Consider the following 14507-nt stretch of genomic DNA (forward strand, 5'->3'; position numbering starts at 1 on the left):
ACTGTAAGAAAAATGTCTCAAGTTTAATAAATCTTCTCTCTGGTTGGTTGATATGTCATTATTTTTCATGTCTTAATTTTTTTAAAAATTGAAGTATAGTTGATTTACAATGTTGTTTTAGTTTCTGGTATATAGCAAAGTGATTCAGTTATACATATACATATATATTCTTTTTCATATTCTTTTCCATTATGGTTTATTACAGGATACTGAATATAGTTCCCTGTGCTATACTATACAGTAGGACCTTGTTATTTTTCTATTTTATATATAGTAGTTTGCATTGAGGGTTTTTTTTTTTTACACATTTCAAATAGTCAAATAAGCCACAATTCTGGAATAAATTCTAAAGCATAAATGAGTATGTCAATTTAAATGAAAATGCAATTCAGGGCTGTATGCAGGATATACATTTATTAACAGTGAAAAAGCATTTACCCAAAGTGAATGTTACAAAATACAAAGAGTACCTGCTGCACAGTCTGGCGAGCTCACTCTTTCAGGCATTATTTCAACCTGCGAGGTTTCTCTCTCACTCATTTTGACCTTTTCTTCCTGTTTTATCTCTAACCAAATTTTTAACTTAAAAGTGAAGACAAACAGTAATATTCAATGCCTAACCCTTTAGCAACAGTTACCAGGGCAAAACATATTAAACAAGTTATCTGCTCTCAAGTCCTAGGTATTTTAAAACTAAATTATCTACTATAATAGAAAACAACAGACCATATTACAACAGCTATAACATAAGTCAAATAAGCAAGTTTGATAAGGTTCACAGATACTACAGTAATAACTAAGGTATAAGTACAACGCTTCCACTGTATCGATCTTTAAAATGCATGCAGAGAGAGAGAGACAGTCTTAATATGTAAAGCTTGGCTTGAGTTATCAAAATGAAGTTTCTGTACAGAGTCTAGAAAACAAATACAGAACTTAAGTATTCATATAGTGTAACTTACGTTTCAATTTCCCTGAAGTCAAGCCAATTGAATAAGAATTCCTGTTTCTGGGATGATAGTTTTCTGAATAAGTTTTACTAATTCAGAAAGTTGGAGATATATGTCTCATATAATTTAAGTTACGGAGCAATATAGTCAATGCCCTCATAGGGAAATCCTCATTTAATACTCCCTGACTGGACATTATACTTTTACACTGAGGTATCAGGCAAGAATTTCAAAGGAATACCAACCAAATTCTTTTCTTACGGGGTACTTCAGTTAATTGTTGACAAATTTAAAAGACTATTTGGAACAATTCTTCATATTTTATTCAAGAAAGAATCTGTCAAGATGACTTAATTGTTAACTGGCTATGTGAAGCCTTACTGGGTATATGGCAAGTTGGGGATCTAAAGCTACACCGTCTTTTAAAAGCTGATTTACTTAGTGACAAAGAGGTCATGTAGATTTTCGTTACTCAAAACTTCACCTGCGAACCGGCTTCTCTCTCACTGCATACAGAAGCAACTGCTATGCTTTGGCTAAATTATCATCTCAAAAGGCAGGGTTGTCCGAAGGCATATAGAACTTTAACGTGCTGGTACATAAATTTAGTTCTATTAATCTCTACTTTAAAGATCTTGGTTTTCCTTTTAAAATTAATCACAATGTTACCTTACTTGGCTGTGCAGAAATACTCTCTAATTATAGAAAACTTTTTTTTTTTACTTTTAGACTGAGGCAACACAGATATGAATTGAAATTCTAGAAAATATTTCTCTAATAGATAATTATGTAAGTTCTAGGTACTAAGGACAAGTGTTCTAAACTTATTATCCAATTTGAATAGAATATTAATATATATTCTACAATAACCTGGATACCTTTATAACCTGCCCTATTCTTGCACAGGAATAAGACATGCAAGTATCTAAAAGAACATTAGACCCAATAGCAGCAACACTGGCATTATTTGGAAGCCTGGCCTAAAGGCTGGGCTTTACAATAAATAGTATATTTCTCTAACTCTTGACCATTGCTCTTTGAATAGCCTAATTATATAGAGCAGTGACTTGCTGTATAGAATTCAACATAATTTCCCAAAAAGATAGTTTACAGGTGAAGTCCAAACTTTATTTAAAACTACATTTTAAAGTTAACGTTACCAAACATCACAATGGGGAAAGAAAATCAAGACCAAAAAAAATGACAGAAAGAAAAAGAAAAAGCCCCCAGTGTATCAAGGCTTGAGTCTGTCCAGAATTCAGTTTTTGATGTTTTAAACTGCCATGGGCAGAAATTAGCACACCTACCAAAAATGCAGTGTCAAACTAATTTACATTTTTTTACAGATCAAAACAGATGTTTATTTAGTGCCATTTTCATATATGCACTGACTATGTAAAGAGAGAGTTAGATGAGCCTCTGAAGACATCTCATGTACTTTGGGCTCCCACTGTTTCTGAAAAACAGAATCATAGTTAATGCCTTATAAATTACTTACTGAGTTAAGACCTTATAGAATTTAGTTTAATACTGCTCTCTTCCATTAAAACTTTTACTTCTAATATAAAGTTATTACAAAACAAACTTGGTTTGCTACAATCATTCCCTGATAACACACGGCAAGAGTTTAAAAGGCAAAGGTAAGGGTTTTGGTTTTAAGATGGCAGACTAAGCAGATACTTCCTCTCTCTCAAAAAGAAAAACCCCACTAGAAAAAAAAAAAAAAGGCGTATAAAAATGAATAAACCCAGACCAACAGAAGAAGAGTGGTTGTGAGAGAACAGAGGATGGGGAACCACAAGTTCCCAGCATGATCAAAGGAGATGGAGGCACAGTGAAGAGGGGAGGAAGCTGCAGCCTAGACACACTAGGACAGGCGGCAGTGCCGAGGGTACCAACTGAGTCCTAACAGGCAGAAATGGGCTGAAGACTGGGAAATTAACTGAAGGTTTGACATTTAGTTTGCACTTCTCCACCCTATTTTTTAAAAAAACAAACAATCTTATATGAGTTTAATCAACTGATGAATTGATGAACAAAAAGAAAATCCTTGACCTTGACGCAAGAAATGTGCACCTCTGAGTGGCCCTTGGGTTGTGCTATGAGACCCATAAAGAAGGAAATCTGGGGCGATCACTTGGCTCTGCAACAAATCATATTTATATAGAATCATCTTCAGGAACTTATAGAAGATTCAATTATTATCGTTACAAAAACAGAATATGTAAGTGTGTTTACTTTAATAATGTTACAAACGTAAGAATATGAGTAAAACTGAACAGAGAAGGCAGAAGGAAAAGGGGAGGAGCAAGTAGTTGGGGAATGACCAAAGTTGATGGAACTGGAAAATGTATATATTTATAAGAACAAAGGTAACAGGAAAACCAAAAATAATATAAACACTGAAAGACGAAGAGGTAGGTCTAAATATTTTTCATTTGGGAGACAGGAAATATTATCTAATTTTTAAAATTAAGAAGAATTATAAGAATAGTATTTAGAGATCTAGAGGGTGTCCTCCAAAAGAACTGAAAACCAATAATTCAAAGAAACGGGCTCTTGCCAATCATCACTAACTGCTTTATACCTTTCCTTCTTAAGCCTTGTGCATATATTACTTTGTTAAAACTAAAAACAGAAAAAAATTATCTGATAATACTATTTTATATATTGGGCAGCTGAACAAATTTTTATAGAACTACGCTTCCTTTCTAATGTTTATCTTAGATATTCCAGGTCCTAGTAGCACATTTAAAAAACAAAACAAAATGACAGTATCAAGATTCAGTAGCGTTTCAATATGATATGGTTAAAAATGGTAACTCTTACCAGGTTCTTTTAGTGTCTGAGAATTCCCAGCTAATTCTTCAGTCTGCATTTCACATAATATTTCACCAGATAAATGGTTTTTCTGTTCTTCTTCTACCATTTTCTTCCTTAGATCTGCCTTTAGAATGAAAATTTAAAATACAAAATCATTTTTCACCTTAACGAGATTTGTTACATAAAGACAACTTTAATGAAAGAGAGCGAAATACCTCTGAATATATTGTCAGTTTAAGTGGTAAATCTTCAACTTTCACAAAGTCTTCTTCATCAGATTTTTGACTTATGTTACCAGATTCTGCTTCCTACAAGATTAACAAATTACATTTAGTGATGGCAATCCACTCTATCTCTGGATCTAAACCAAAGTCATCCATGCCAAGAGATAAAGTAGATTCTTACATGTGTATATATGTCAACAATTCTATCATATTTGCTTGTCTTCTATATTCAGCTCAGTGAATAGAACAGAAGTCTAGAGTTCATGGGAAGGGCTACACACTTGCAACTGTGGGCACACAGTCAAACTTTTCTGTCCCCATTTTATAAAACAAAGAGCCAGTTCACACAGGTTAGAGGAAAAAATAGTAATAGTAATACTGAGGGCTAAAATAATTAGAACAACTACTCTTATTACTTGATATGTTCATAGAATGCATCAGAACTGTATCCAGCAGAATATAAGTCAACATTTACAGTCTTCCTCCCTTCCTTCCTTCCTTCCTTCCTTCCCTCCCTCCCTCCCTCCCTCCTTCCTTCCTTCTTTCTTTCTCTCCCCCTTCCTCTCCCTCTCTCTCTCTCTCTTTCTGACTGTGTTGGGTCTTTGTTGCTGTGCGCGGGCTTTCTCTAGTTGCGGCGCGCAGGCTTCTCATTGCAGTGGCTTCTCTTGTTGCAGAGCACGGGCTCTAGGTGCATGGGCTTCAGTAGTTGTGGCTCACGGGTTCTAGAGCACAGGCTCAGTAGTTGTGGCGCATGGGCTTAGTTGCTCCGCAGCCTGTGGGATCTTCCCAGACCAGGGCTTGAACCCGTGTACCCTGCACGGGCAGGCGGATTCTTAACCACTGTGCCACCAGGGAAGCCCCTATGGACTTTCAGTATCAACTCCAGAGGTTCAAATAGAAAGATGAGGTATGAACTTAGTAACTCACAAAAGTTACTAAAAAACACCTCACGCTGTTTTCCTGAAAACTGAAGTCTTTTATTCTCCTAGTTCTTTGATTTTTAATAGTATCATCATTCTACCCATTACCCAGTAGAAACCTTAGGTTTTTCTTTTTCTTGAAACATTTCTCACCCATGTCTCTCTATTCAGCTCACTTTGTATTTATATGATAATGGAGGCTCCTAACACAGCTTCCCTGACAACACTTCTTATATAGTCATCAGATTCATCTTCAAAAACCGTGACTTTGACCGTGTTTCACTTTCTTACGCAAAGACCCTCAGTAGTGTTCCCTGCCTAAAATTCAAATTCAAGACCCTCTAAGATCTAATTTCAAATTAATTTTGATTGAATGCCTCCTACAGTAATTCTATGCACTCACCAAAAGATAACCAGAACAAATCTAGTAAGTAGTTTTCACAGTTTTAAATGCAAAATTTTATGGGTAATGAAGTAAATAAAACAAGAGAGTTACTCTTTCTACGAATGTTTTGAAGTATTATAAGCCCCCCTGCTGAGAAGCTGTGAAATCATAAGTATATCTTTGGGCAGAAAACTGATGTTAATTAAAAAATATGTGAAACACATTCTTTAGACCTAAAGGTACATTATTACAAATCCCTTCATTTTTACTGACAAGAGAAAGTATATATAACATATACAGCCCAAGGATCCACAAAAAAACCCCTATTTGCTATAAAATTAAATTGAAACAAACATCCAGAGTAAAACTAAACTCAGCTACTTACATCGTAAATGCAGATTTGCTAGCTTACTTTTCTGTCACTCCCTATACAGAGCCAGGGACTCTAGTGCTGTCAAACTGCTTTATTTCCCATCCCAAATGTAAACTTTCAGGGTTATCAAAGATTATGAAGTATTCCAAACTGTTGAGAAGTCAAGCGTGGATGGCGTAAGAGATGATTCACATATCACTACCCCTTTAGATCTGAACTTGAACTCAAGGTTTCCATATAAAACTCATCTCTTTGCTTCTCAAAACTATGAAAAGTGGTATTTTAGGTTTTGAGATGGTCATCTTAATTCACTATCACTCTTCTGTTCAAGTTTAAGATAAGTCTGAGTAAGAAACAAAAATGTTCCGACAGTTTCTAAACCTAAACACAAAGCAGAGTTGTGTTTATATACTAGAAATGTTAACCTGAAAATGAAGAAATATGCACAGAAATGAAATGCAAATGATACATACATAGTCATTCACTAACACTGGAGATTCAGTATCAGGACTTCCGGCCAAAGAGCTTTCAGGAGTTTGCTGGGCAGATTTAACTTCTTTGACTCTAGGCACCAAGGTTTCAATTTCAGTTAAAGGTAAAGGCAAAGCGTTAGGCTGATTAGATGAATCGACAGTAGTAAGAGCGTCCTTTTGGACAGTGCTGTTTAAAGGTTGCTCATTTTCCAAGATATTGAGGTAACAGGGCTTCACAAGAGTGCTATCTTGGTCATCTGTCATCAAAAGAAAGTCTTAACATTAGTGTAATACAACTGTCATTAAATGTACTATTATACCAAATAAAGACTAAACTGTATAAATGAGAGTAATCAAGACATTTAAGACCCAAAAGAAAAGGCAACTAGAAATTATCCTTATCAATGGTTCCCAAATTTATTTGACCAGATTCATCTGGGGATGCTTTAAATATTAGATTCCTGAAATGCACCTGATTTCTAATGAAATAGGATTTTCAGGAGTAAGGCCCAGGAATGGGTATTTTTTAAAAATCCCCTGCATTGGTACCTAAAGATACCTTCCTTACAAAATTGTTTTCTGTGTTTAAATATTTGTCAACTATTCTTTAACAGCTGTTTGCAGAAACAAAGCCCTCGTGTTTTCTACAAAGGATTTATGGAGGAAAAAAAAGACATACATCAGGTCCAAAACACCTTTGAACTTCCATTAGCTAAGAATTTAGATTTTTTTGTTTTTAAGCACATAAAGGGCACTTCAGATAATTTTTTTTTTTTTTTTTTTCCGGTACGCGGGCCTCTCACTGTTGTGGCTTCTCCCGTTGCGGAGCACAGGCTCAGTGGCCATGGCTCACGGGCCCAGCCGCTCCGCGGCATATGGGATCTTCCCGGACCGGGGCACGAACCCGTGTCCCCTGCATCGGCAGGCGGACTCTCAACCACTGTGCCACCAGGGAAGCCCCAGATAATCTTAACATTGAAACTTATTTAGATTTCTTACCTTTATTAGTAGTGGGTTCTTGTTCTGATGGGACATTTTTGCTTTCCACTGATTTTTCAAAATCATGCTGTGGAACCTGGAAGGAAAAAGTGATGTCTTAATAGTAGGGCCTAAATAATACGGTCACTATACAGGAGATGCTTGTTAAGTGCAGTATGTCCAGCCTGAGACCTCAGACAGGGGAATTTAAAAATACCTCTTAAAAGTGTTTCAGGGAGGAGGCGGTGGCTGCAGTTCCAAGGCAGCTCAATACAAGGGCTCCTCTTCTTAGCCTCACAGTAACACAAGGAACTGAATGTTATTGACTCCACTAGTTTTCATTGTTTTTTTTTCAGACCAGACTCTATCTTAAATGAAACTAAAAGACACCTGTTTATATGCAGATGTGAAGTGAAAGGAAGAGGAAATAACGAGGATGAGAGAAAGATGAACAGAGCTAAGTGCCTTCTGCAGGAGGACAGAAAACTGAAGACTCAACTCATAACTGGGTGTACCAGATTCTAGGAAGGAAGGAGTACAGTAGTGGGGTGGGAGCTGGTGACAAGGGGACAGTGCTGGTGGTTGTTTGAAGCTGTTTAAGAAATATGTGGATGTTTAGATTCCGTCCCCCAGGCTCAACAGAAAGTGGGAGATTGTTTTGGAGAAAATGAACTAGTGAGCCTCAGACCAGGGGCCACCCGGGAAGGGGTAGGCTGCAGAAAGCACAAGTGAAGACAGGATAAAGTGTCACACTGAAACAGAAAGATCTAGTGCAAGTCTGTATAGAGGTGGGACCCTCAGCCCTAATCCTACACCTAACTGCAGAACACCAACAGCCAAGGAGGCAGAAGGAGACTGGAGGACCCTCCCTACTTTGGAGAAACTAAACCACCCCAGAGAAAAGACCAATAGGAATTAACATTTGGGATTTTCTGTCAAAAAGCTGTACACTCGGCTACCCTATGGTGAAGCCCCAAAGAACCCCAACTGGCTTTTTGATGTATTATTCTTTAATATAAGCACCAAAGGTACAGTGGATACTTAAAGAAAGCCTCTAGGTGGGTAAGAGAAAATATTGCTTCGATGAAGTAATAGGGTGCTATAAAAAAGTAACAATCAGGAAAAAAGTACTTAGAAATTAAAAATATAACAGTTGAAATAAAAATAATTTCATATAGGTATTAAGGTCAAAGAAATCTCCCAAAAAGTAAAAGAGAAAAAGCAATGAGACAATAAAAGAGAGGAGAAAACTAGATCAACCCATGAGAGCTAATAATGTTTGATAACATTTATTGAAGAGAAAATGGTAAGGAAGAAATAAAGGAAATAAAAGAAAACTGATCAAACCTGAAGAACATGCTGTATTGAGAAGACAACTGAGTACCCAGAGTGTAGTGAGTGAAACAAGACCTGCAAAGATGTATATCACTGTAAAGTTTCAGAACTCTGGGGAGGGAGAGATGGAGGGAAAGCTTCTAGAGCTAGAAAGAAAAAAAGATATATACAAAGACTCAGAAAGGCATTGGCAACACTGAAAACTAGAAGACAAGGAAACAGTGCCTTCAAAGACCTGAGGGAAAATGATTTTCAACACTGAAGCATTAAGTTTTCTTAGACAATACAAAGTCTCAAAATATTCTTTGCACTCTTTCTTAGAGAGCTTCTGGAAGATGTGCTCCACCAAAATGAGGTACTAACCCAAGGAAGAGAAAGGCAAGATTTGATTCCGGAAACTGAGATCTAATAAACAGCAGCAAAGGGGATTCCCAGGCTGGTAGCTATTTAAAGGTCTAAAGAAGAGCCAAACCCAGAATGGAGCAGGAAAGGAGAATGCTCCAGGAAGGACAAAACTGACTAACTGGTTCATGTAGAAAATTCTACTGAGAGGTTTATAAAACTACTGATGGGCATAGCAAAGACTCAGGTTTGTGATGAAAGAAAAGAGAGTAAATTTAAAAATTGAGACAATTATTAAATTCAGATGCAAAAATGTTCTGCTTAGCTCAAAAGTAATATTTACATAGTTTGGTTAAATCTAAATATTTGGTTAAATACAGATTTAACCAAAAGGTATAATTAAATGAGGTAGACAGGATTAATATAATTAAATGAGGAGCCATAAGTGACCTAAAAATCTTCACCTACTATAACAGAAGTCAGTAGGTAATGCCTCATACATTAATGAATAAATACACACATATACTATTCAGATGTAAGGAGGTAAACAGCAGAAGAAATCATACAAAATTTTGCCTCTGGGGCAGGATGAGGTGAAGGTAGGAAAGGGAACGATTTTATTTTGCTACATACCACTTCCATGTATAACTAGAAAAAATAAAACTTAAAAATCCAGATCTTCTGAAGTAATCACATAGTTTTTTAGGACTTGTTATCAAAAAAGACTTTTTTTGAAGTGCTTTAAATATAAACATTGCTAAATACAAAAATAATAATAGTGTTTAGGATTTCAATAAGAATATTAAAGTACTTTGTATTCATGAAAATGAGAATGGGGAAGTTGTAAATTTTAACATCTGTAAAAAGAATCAGCTTTTTAGTAGTTACAGTAAGACTGGTGGAGGGTGTGTTAGTCTGCACTGGAATACCTGATCGTCGTGTTCATTTTCTTCTGTAGTTTCAGTGTTAGCCTGCAGTGAAGTCTGGACATCTACAGGTCCCTCTTCAAATTCTTCTATTTCTTCATCTTCATTCTCATCTTCTCCACTTCCGTAATTAGTCAAAGCCTGAGTTTCAGCTTTGGACAAATCTAAGTTGATTAATAACACAACGTTTAGTAAAATTTCAGCACTTAAATCTTAATAATAGCTACCATAATAGCTACCACTGCACCTGCATTGCTCAAGTGCTTTACATACAGTATCCGAAATCTTCAAAACAGTAAGTACTAGAAAACTGTGGTGTAGAAAGGACAGGTAATTTAGTCAGGGTCACACGGAAATTCAAATTTAAGAGTTGTCTGACACCTAATTCTATAATCATTCCACTCCACCAAACTGTTTCAATAAGCGATCAATAAAGAACTAATGTATAAACCTAGTCTAGAGCCTTCAGACTTACTAATAGACACTGGACATTCTTCACTTTCTTCATCTTCCTCTTGATCAGAGACATCAGAGCTCACATTTTTGGGACCGTCACCATCATAAACCTCAGATGTTTGCGTCTGTTTAACTGTTTCAGTCTCATCCTTGTCCTAGCCACAAATAAATTTAAGTAATTAATTTCTTAAAGTACATTTTTAAAAGGTATACAGTGAGTCTATCATAAAAATTAATAATAGATATTATCTAATAAAAAATATAAAGAATCATTTTAAATTTAGTTCTGTTTTTAAAAGAAAATAAAAGTTTGTCAGAAGAAAGGATATTTTATGATATACTTTGCTCTCAAACATTAAGGTAAAAGCTACTTAAGTTATTTAATCTTTTGTTTCAAAAGCATTATTAGCACATACTTTGTCTTCATCTTCAATTTCTCCAGCAGGTGAGCCATGATCTCCTTCAAGAATCCTTTTGGCCTATAAGCAAATCAATTAAGCAGAATTTAGGGGTAACCATTCATCATTAGACTTAAGTACTCAGTAAACCTTAACAAATGCTGCACTTTTTAACCATCAGCCAAAGAGTTGAGTGTTTTCTTAGAAATGTAAATTCAACTCTTTCATTTAAATCTTTAAATGAACAAAACAAAAAGCAACACTGTCTACCGGACATCTCCTTGGATGTGTAAGAAATATCACGAACTTACTAAATCCAAAACAAAAATGTTGATTCCTTTCCTTCCAAAACCCCATCTTCCTTCAGTCTTCCCAATCTCAGTAAACGGCCCTTCACCCACCCAAATGCACAAGCCAGAAAACTAGGAACCAGCCTGTACTTTACTTTTATTATCCACACTGAAACTATCAGAATGCGTTATTGACTCAATCATCCAAAGGTATCTGTTGTTACACACTCAAAGATAAGTCACATAATTCCTTACCTGGACTATTGCAACAGCCTTACAACTGGTCTCTCTGCTTCCATCTCTACTCTTCTACAATTCCTAATCAGTATCATATCCAGACAAATCTTAAATTGAGATTATGTCACTCCTCTATTCCAAACTTTCCCATGAGTTTCCATCATGCTTACAACAAAATAAAATATAAGGTCCCTACCACAGTTTCTAAGGTTCCATAACTTGGTCCTACCTACCTCTGTGTACCTCATCTCCTACATGCTCGTCTCATTTAAAGTGTTCCTGCCTCCCTGGCCTTCTCTCTGTTCTCCAAAACACTCAATCCTGCCTTAAGAGTCTTTCTTTACACTTAATGGTTCTCTCTGCCTGGAATGCTCTTCCCTTTCATCTGCATTATAAATTCCTCTTGTCCCTCCATGGCTCACCTCACTTTTCATCCCCTGAAGGAGCCTCGTGATTCCACCATCTAAAGCAACCCTTCCTATCATTTTTTTATAGTATCATCCTCTTTTATTTTTGTTCAAGCTCTAAGCAACGACTAAAATGATGTGAAATTTATTTATGTCTAAAATAAAAACATTATGAAAAGTGTGAAAAAGATGGCTTGACTTTATCTACTTTAGATTTCAGGAAGAAGGGTTATCTGTCTCTGTTTTGGGTCTTGACCTGCTTTCCCTCTCATGATTAGAGTCAAGAAAAGGGTGCTTGTCTAGGGAAGAAGCCTCCTGGTATGCCTTAAGTTGAGGGGAAAAAAACATCCAATTTCATATGTGATCAAGACTAATTTAACAGGGTATAAGCAGCTACAGGGATATACAACCAAAGTGCTAACTAATAACAAGCGTAAGTGTTGGCTGGGGTGATAAATACTCCTGGGGCACCTACTGGGATCGGCAAAAACCACTGCAGGCAGGTGGCCAAGGGCCGGGGCCCCGTCCTCCTCTCCCTTCTGGAAACCTGCGTAAGTGGCAAGAATGTGAAGTGGCTATCTGACAATTCCTGCCACCCGTTCCTGTCTGCCTTCCTGATTAACTCATATTACTAAAAAACCTACTTTTGCTGCGGTCAAGTATGATTTTAGTTACTCGTAATGATCAAGAACTATATTTATATGCTAATTATAACTACTCCTAAAATCAAAATGCATGTCATTTACCTCTTTCGCGTAAGACTGTATCACTCCAGCTGCTTCTATTTTCCTTTTGCATCTCTGTTTAACACTTATACTATTATTATCCAAATCCTGCATGAGTTTAAAGAAAGCCAATTCATTAAATAACACTTCAGATATCTCTACAAGAAGATCTTCTCCACAATCTTTCAGTTTTCGGCCAGCAAATTTTGCCAGTGAATCCTGTTCAAAGATAAACCAAATAGCTTTAAGATTACAGTAAACTTCAACTGTGGGTAAAGCAACACAAACAATTAACAAGTTTAAATTATAATACTCACCAATGAAAAATCAATATTATTACTTTTTAGTATTGAAAAACTTAAAACTAATGGCTAAGACAGGCTAAGACAAGATATATTAATATTACTAAAAATATTACTAAGTAGGAATCTTGCTAGTCCTGCTTACAAAGTATACAAAAGAACATACGGTCATAGCTTTAGTCCCTATGTAATATAACTGCAAGCCACAAATATATAAGATAAGGGATTCCTAATCTCAAGAGGTCCCACACAGTACCAGAGGATATACATAAAGCTGAAGTGCCATGAGAGAAGAAAATACCATTAGAATACTTTTCAAGTTTTCCCCTTTATGTAAGGCAGCCAATCGTTCTAATTTAAATTTTCTCTTCAAAATCAGTCTAAAAGTAAACTTTAGTTCTATTGAAGCTGAAATATAGCATCATCAAATGAACAAGTCTGCTATATTCTACAGTTTTTACAAAACCGCTTCTTTCTTTCTTCCTACAAATATGAACTATGCTATGTAGAAAACAGGCAAACAACTATAATGCTCAGTGTCCCCTCCCTCCCAAAAAACCACCTTATCTAGCACAGTGATGGAGAGAAGTACAAACCCTGGGTCCTTCATGAAAAAAATTCACTGAATAGGTTTTGCAAGAGAAAAAGTAGAAGACAGTAATTTAATCTCTACCTCAAGAAGAATTTTCAACTCTGGGCAAGATTTAATATAAACTAACTTTTATTCTTCATTTTTTTCTCCTTGCGAAAAAAATTAGGAATAAGAAGAAAAGCAGTCAGATTTTCTTAGACTTAGAAAAAAAAACCTTACGTGCAAATTAATATATGGAATCTTGCCACAATTATAACAGTAGACAAAACTGAGGAAGGGCTGCATGGGTCCTGATTAACGAAAACATTGAAAGTATCAACAGTTTCTCTTTCAACCTGACTCTAAAATGGAGTTCTTTCTTTCTGTAGGAATAAGTTACCTAGTTAAATTTATAAAAATACATTTATCTAAAAATTATCCTAAACATTTTTAAACAATGCATAACACCACAGATGTCTTATATTCCTTATGTGTTAGTACAAATAGATTATATAGAGCCAGGACACTTTAGGATCTATTACTATAGATTTATATAGATTACTATAGATTTCCTGAAATTTATACTTCAGTCTTATTAAAAACAAAATGAAAATTTATAGTGATGGAAAAGCACATCAACCTAGGGTTTTTAAAAATTTGATGGATAAAGTGAAAATACTATCTCTAAAACCAATTTAAAGTAAACACAGAATAGGAAGCAAGGAAAAATTTTACAGGAAAATTCTGTAATACAGATGAAAAGAAAAACATATTTTCTAGTTTGGGGCAATAATACACATCACTGAACTATCTCAATGGGAAAACGTGCCGGTGAAGTGAACTGTCAAGGGGTTTATTATATGGAGTAATTATGGTATGCCTACTCATTCACACAGGGGTTCTCATCCTTGGCACTGTTAACGTTCCACAAGGTGCTCCTACCAGCCCCTCCCTGCCCGTTGGTGTGAGGACACTGCTAAATGTCTCCTGGGAGGCAAAACGGCCCCCAGTTACAAACCACTAACCATCACATAATTTCAAGTTACTATTACAGCCTAAGAAGTCTCTGCAATCAAAAGCTAGCTTCCGGCTTCTACAATTTCCCAGATTGATTAAAAAAACTTATTTTAGAAAATATCATGGAATACTTTTTAAACAATTCAAACTTGAAATGCTCTTATTGGGTAGGAGAAAAATCAAAACAAAATTTTATTAGAGTTGGGACAGGCCTTAGAGATGATAAAGTTAAATGAAGACACAGGCTCTAATCCAACTTTTTTTTAACTAAGTAAGCAATAACCTAAGAAGTACTAAAATGTCATCCCAAGTGGATGCTAGAATGAATATCTACTTGAATAAACTGTGTAATGCCAGAAAACGGCGGAAAAAAAA

The 14507-nt window shown here is 35.8% G+C and overlaps 1 protein-coding gene across 40 annotated transcripts in view; it reads right to left on the reverse strand.

The window, feature by feature from the left end:
- Positions 1 to 395: 395 nt before the first annotated feature.
- Positions 396 to 14507, reverse strand: part of PCM1 (pericentriolar material 1) — a 92708-nt gene continuing 78596 nt past the window's right edge. For 26 of the 40 annotated variants that reach the window (XM_067022338.1, XM_067022341.1, XM_067022339.1 and 23 more), the window contains 9 exons: positions 12264 to 12461; positions 10602 to 10664; positions 10205 to 10340; positions 9733 to 9893; positions 7148 to 7223; positions 6149 to 6423; positions 3989 to 4081; positions 3780 to 3897; positions 396 to 2406 (listed from right to left, as the gene is read on the reverse strand). In XM_067022338.1, coding sequence (XP_066878439.1) covers positions 2381 to 2406; positions 3780 to 3897; positions 3989 to 4081; positions 6149 to 6423; positions 7148 to 7223; positions 9733 to 9893; positions 10205 to 10340; positions 10602 to 10664; positions 12264 to 12461 — 1146 coding nt within the window. In that variant the 3' untranslated portion in view covers positions 396 to 2380. The remainder of the gene's footprint in view (positions 2407 to 3779; positions 3898 to 3988; positions 4082 to 6148; positions 6424 to 7147; positions 7224 to 9732; positions 9894 to 10204; positions 10341 to 10601; positions 10665 to 12263; positions 12462 to 14507) is intronic. The other 14 variants (XM_059049412.2, XM_059049407.2, XM_059049411.2 and 11 more) reach the window with 1 other exon arrangement.

This window comes from Kogia breviceps, chromosome 20 (genome assembly GCF_026419965.1).
Source record: "Kogia breviceps isolate mKogBre1 chromosome 20, mKogBre1 haplotype 1, whole genome shotgun sequence".
NCBI classification, from domain to species: Eukaryota; Metazoa; Chordata; class Mammalia; order Artiodactyla; family Physeteridae; genus Kogia; species Kogia breviceps.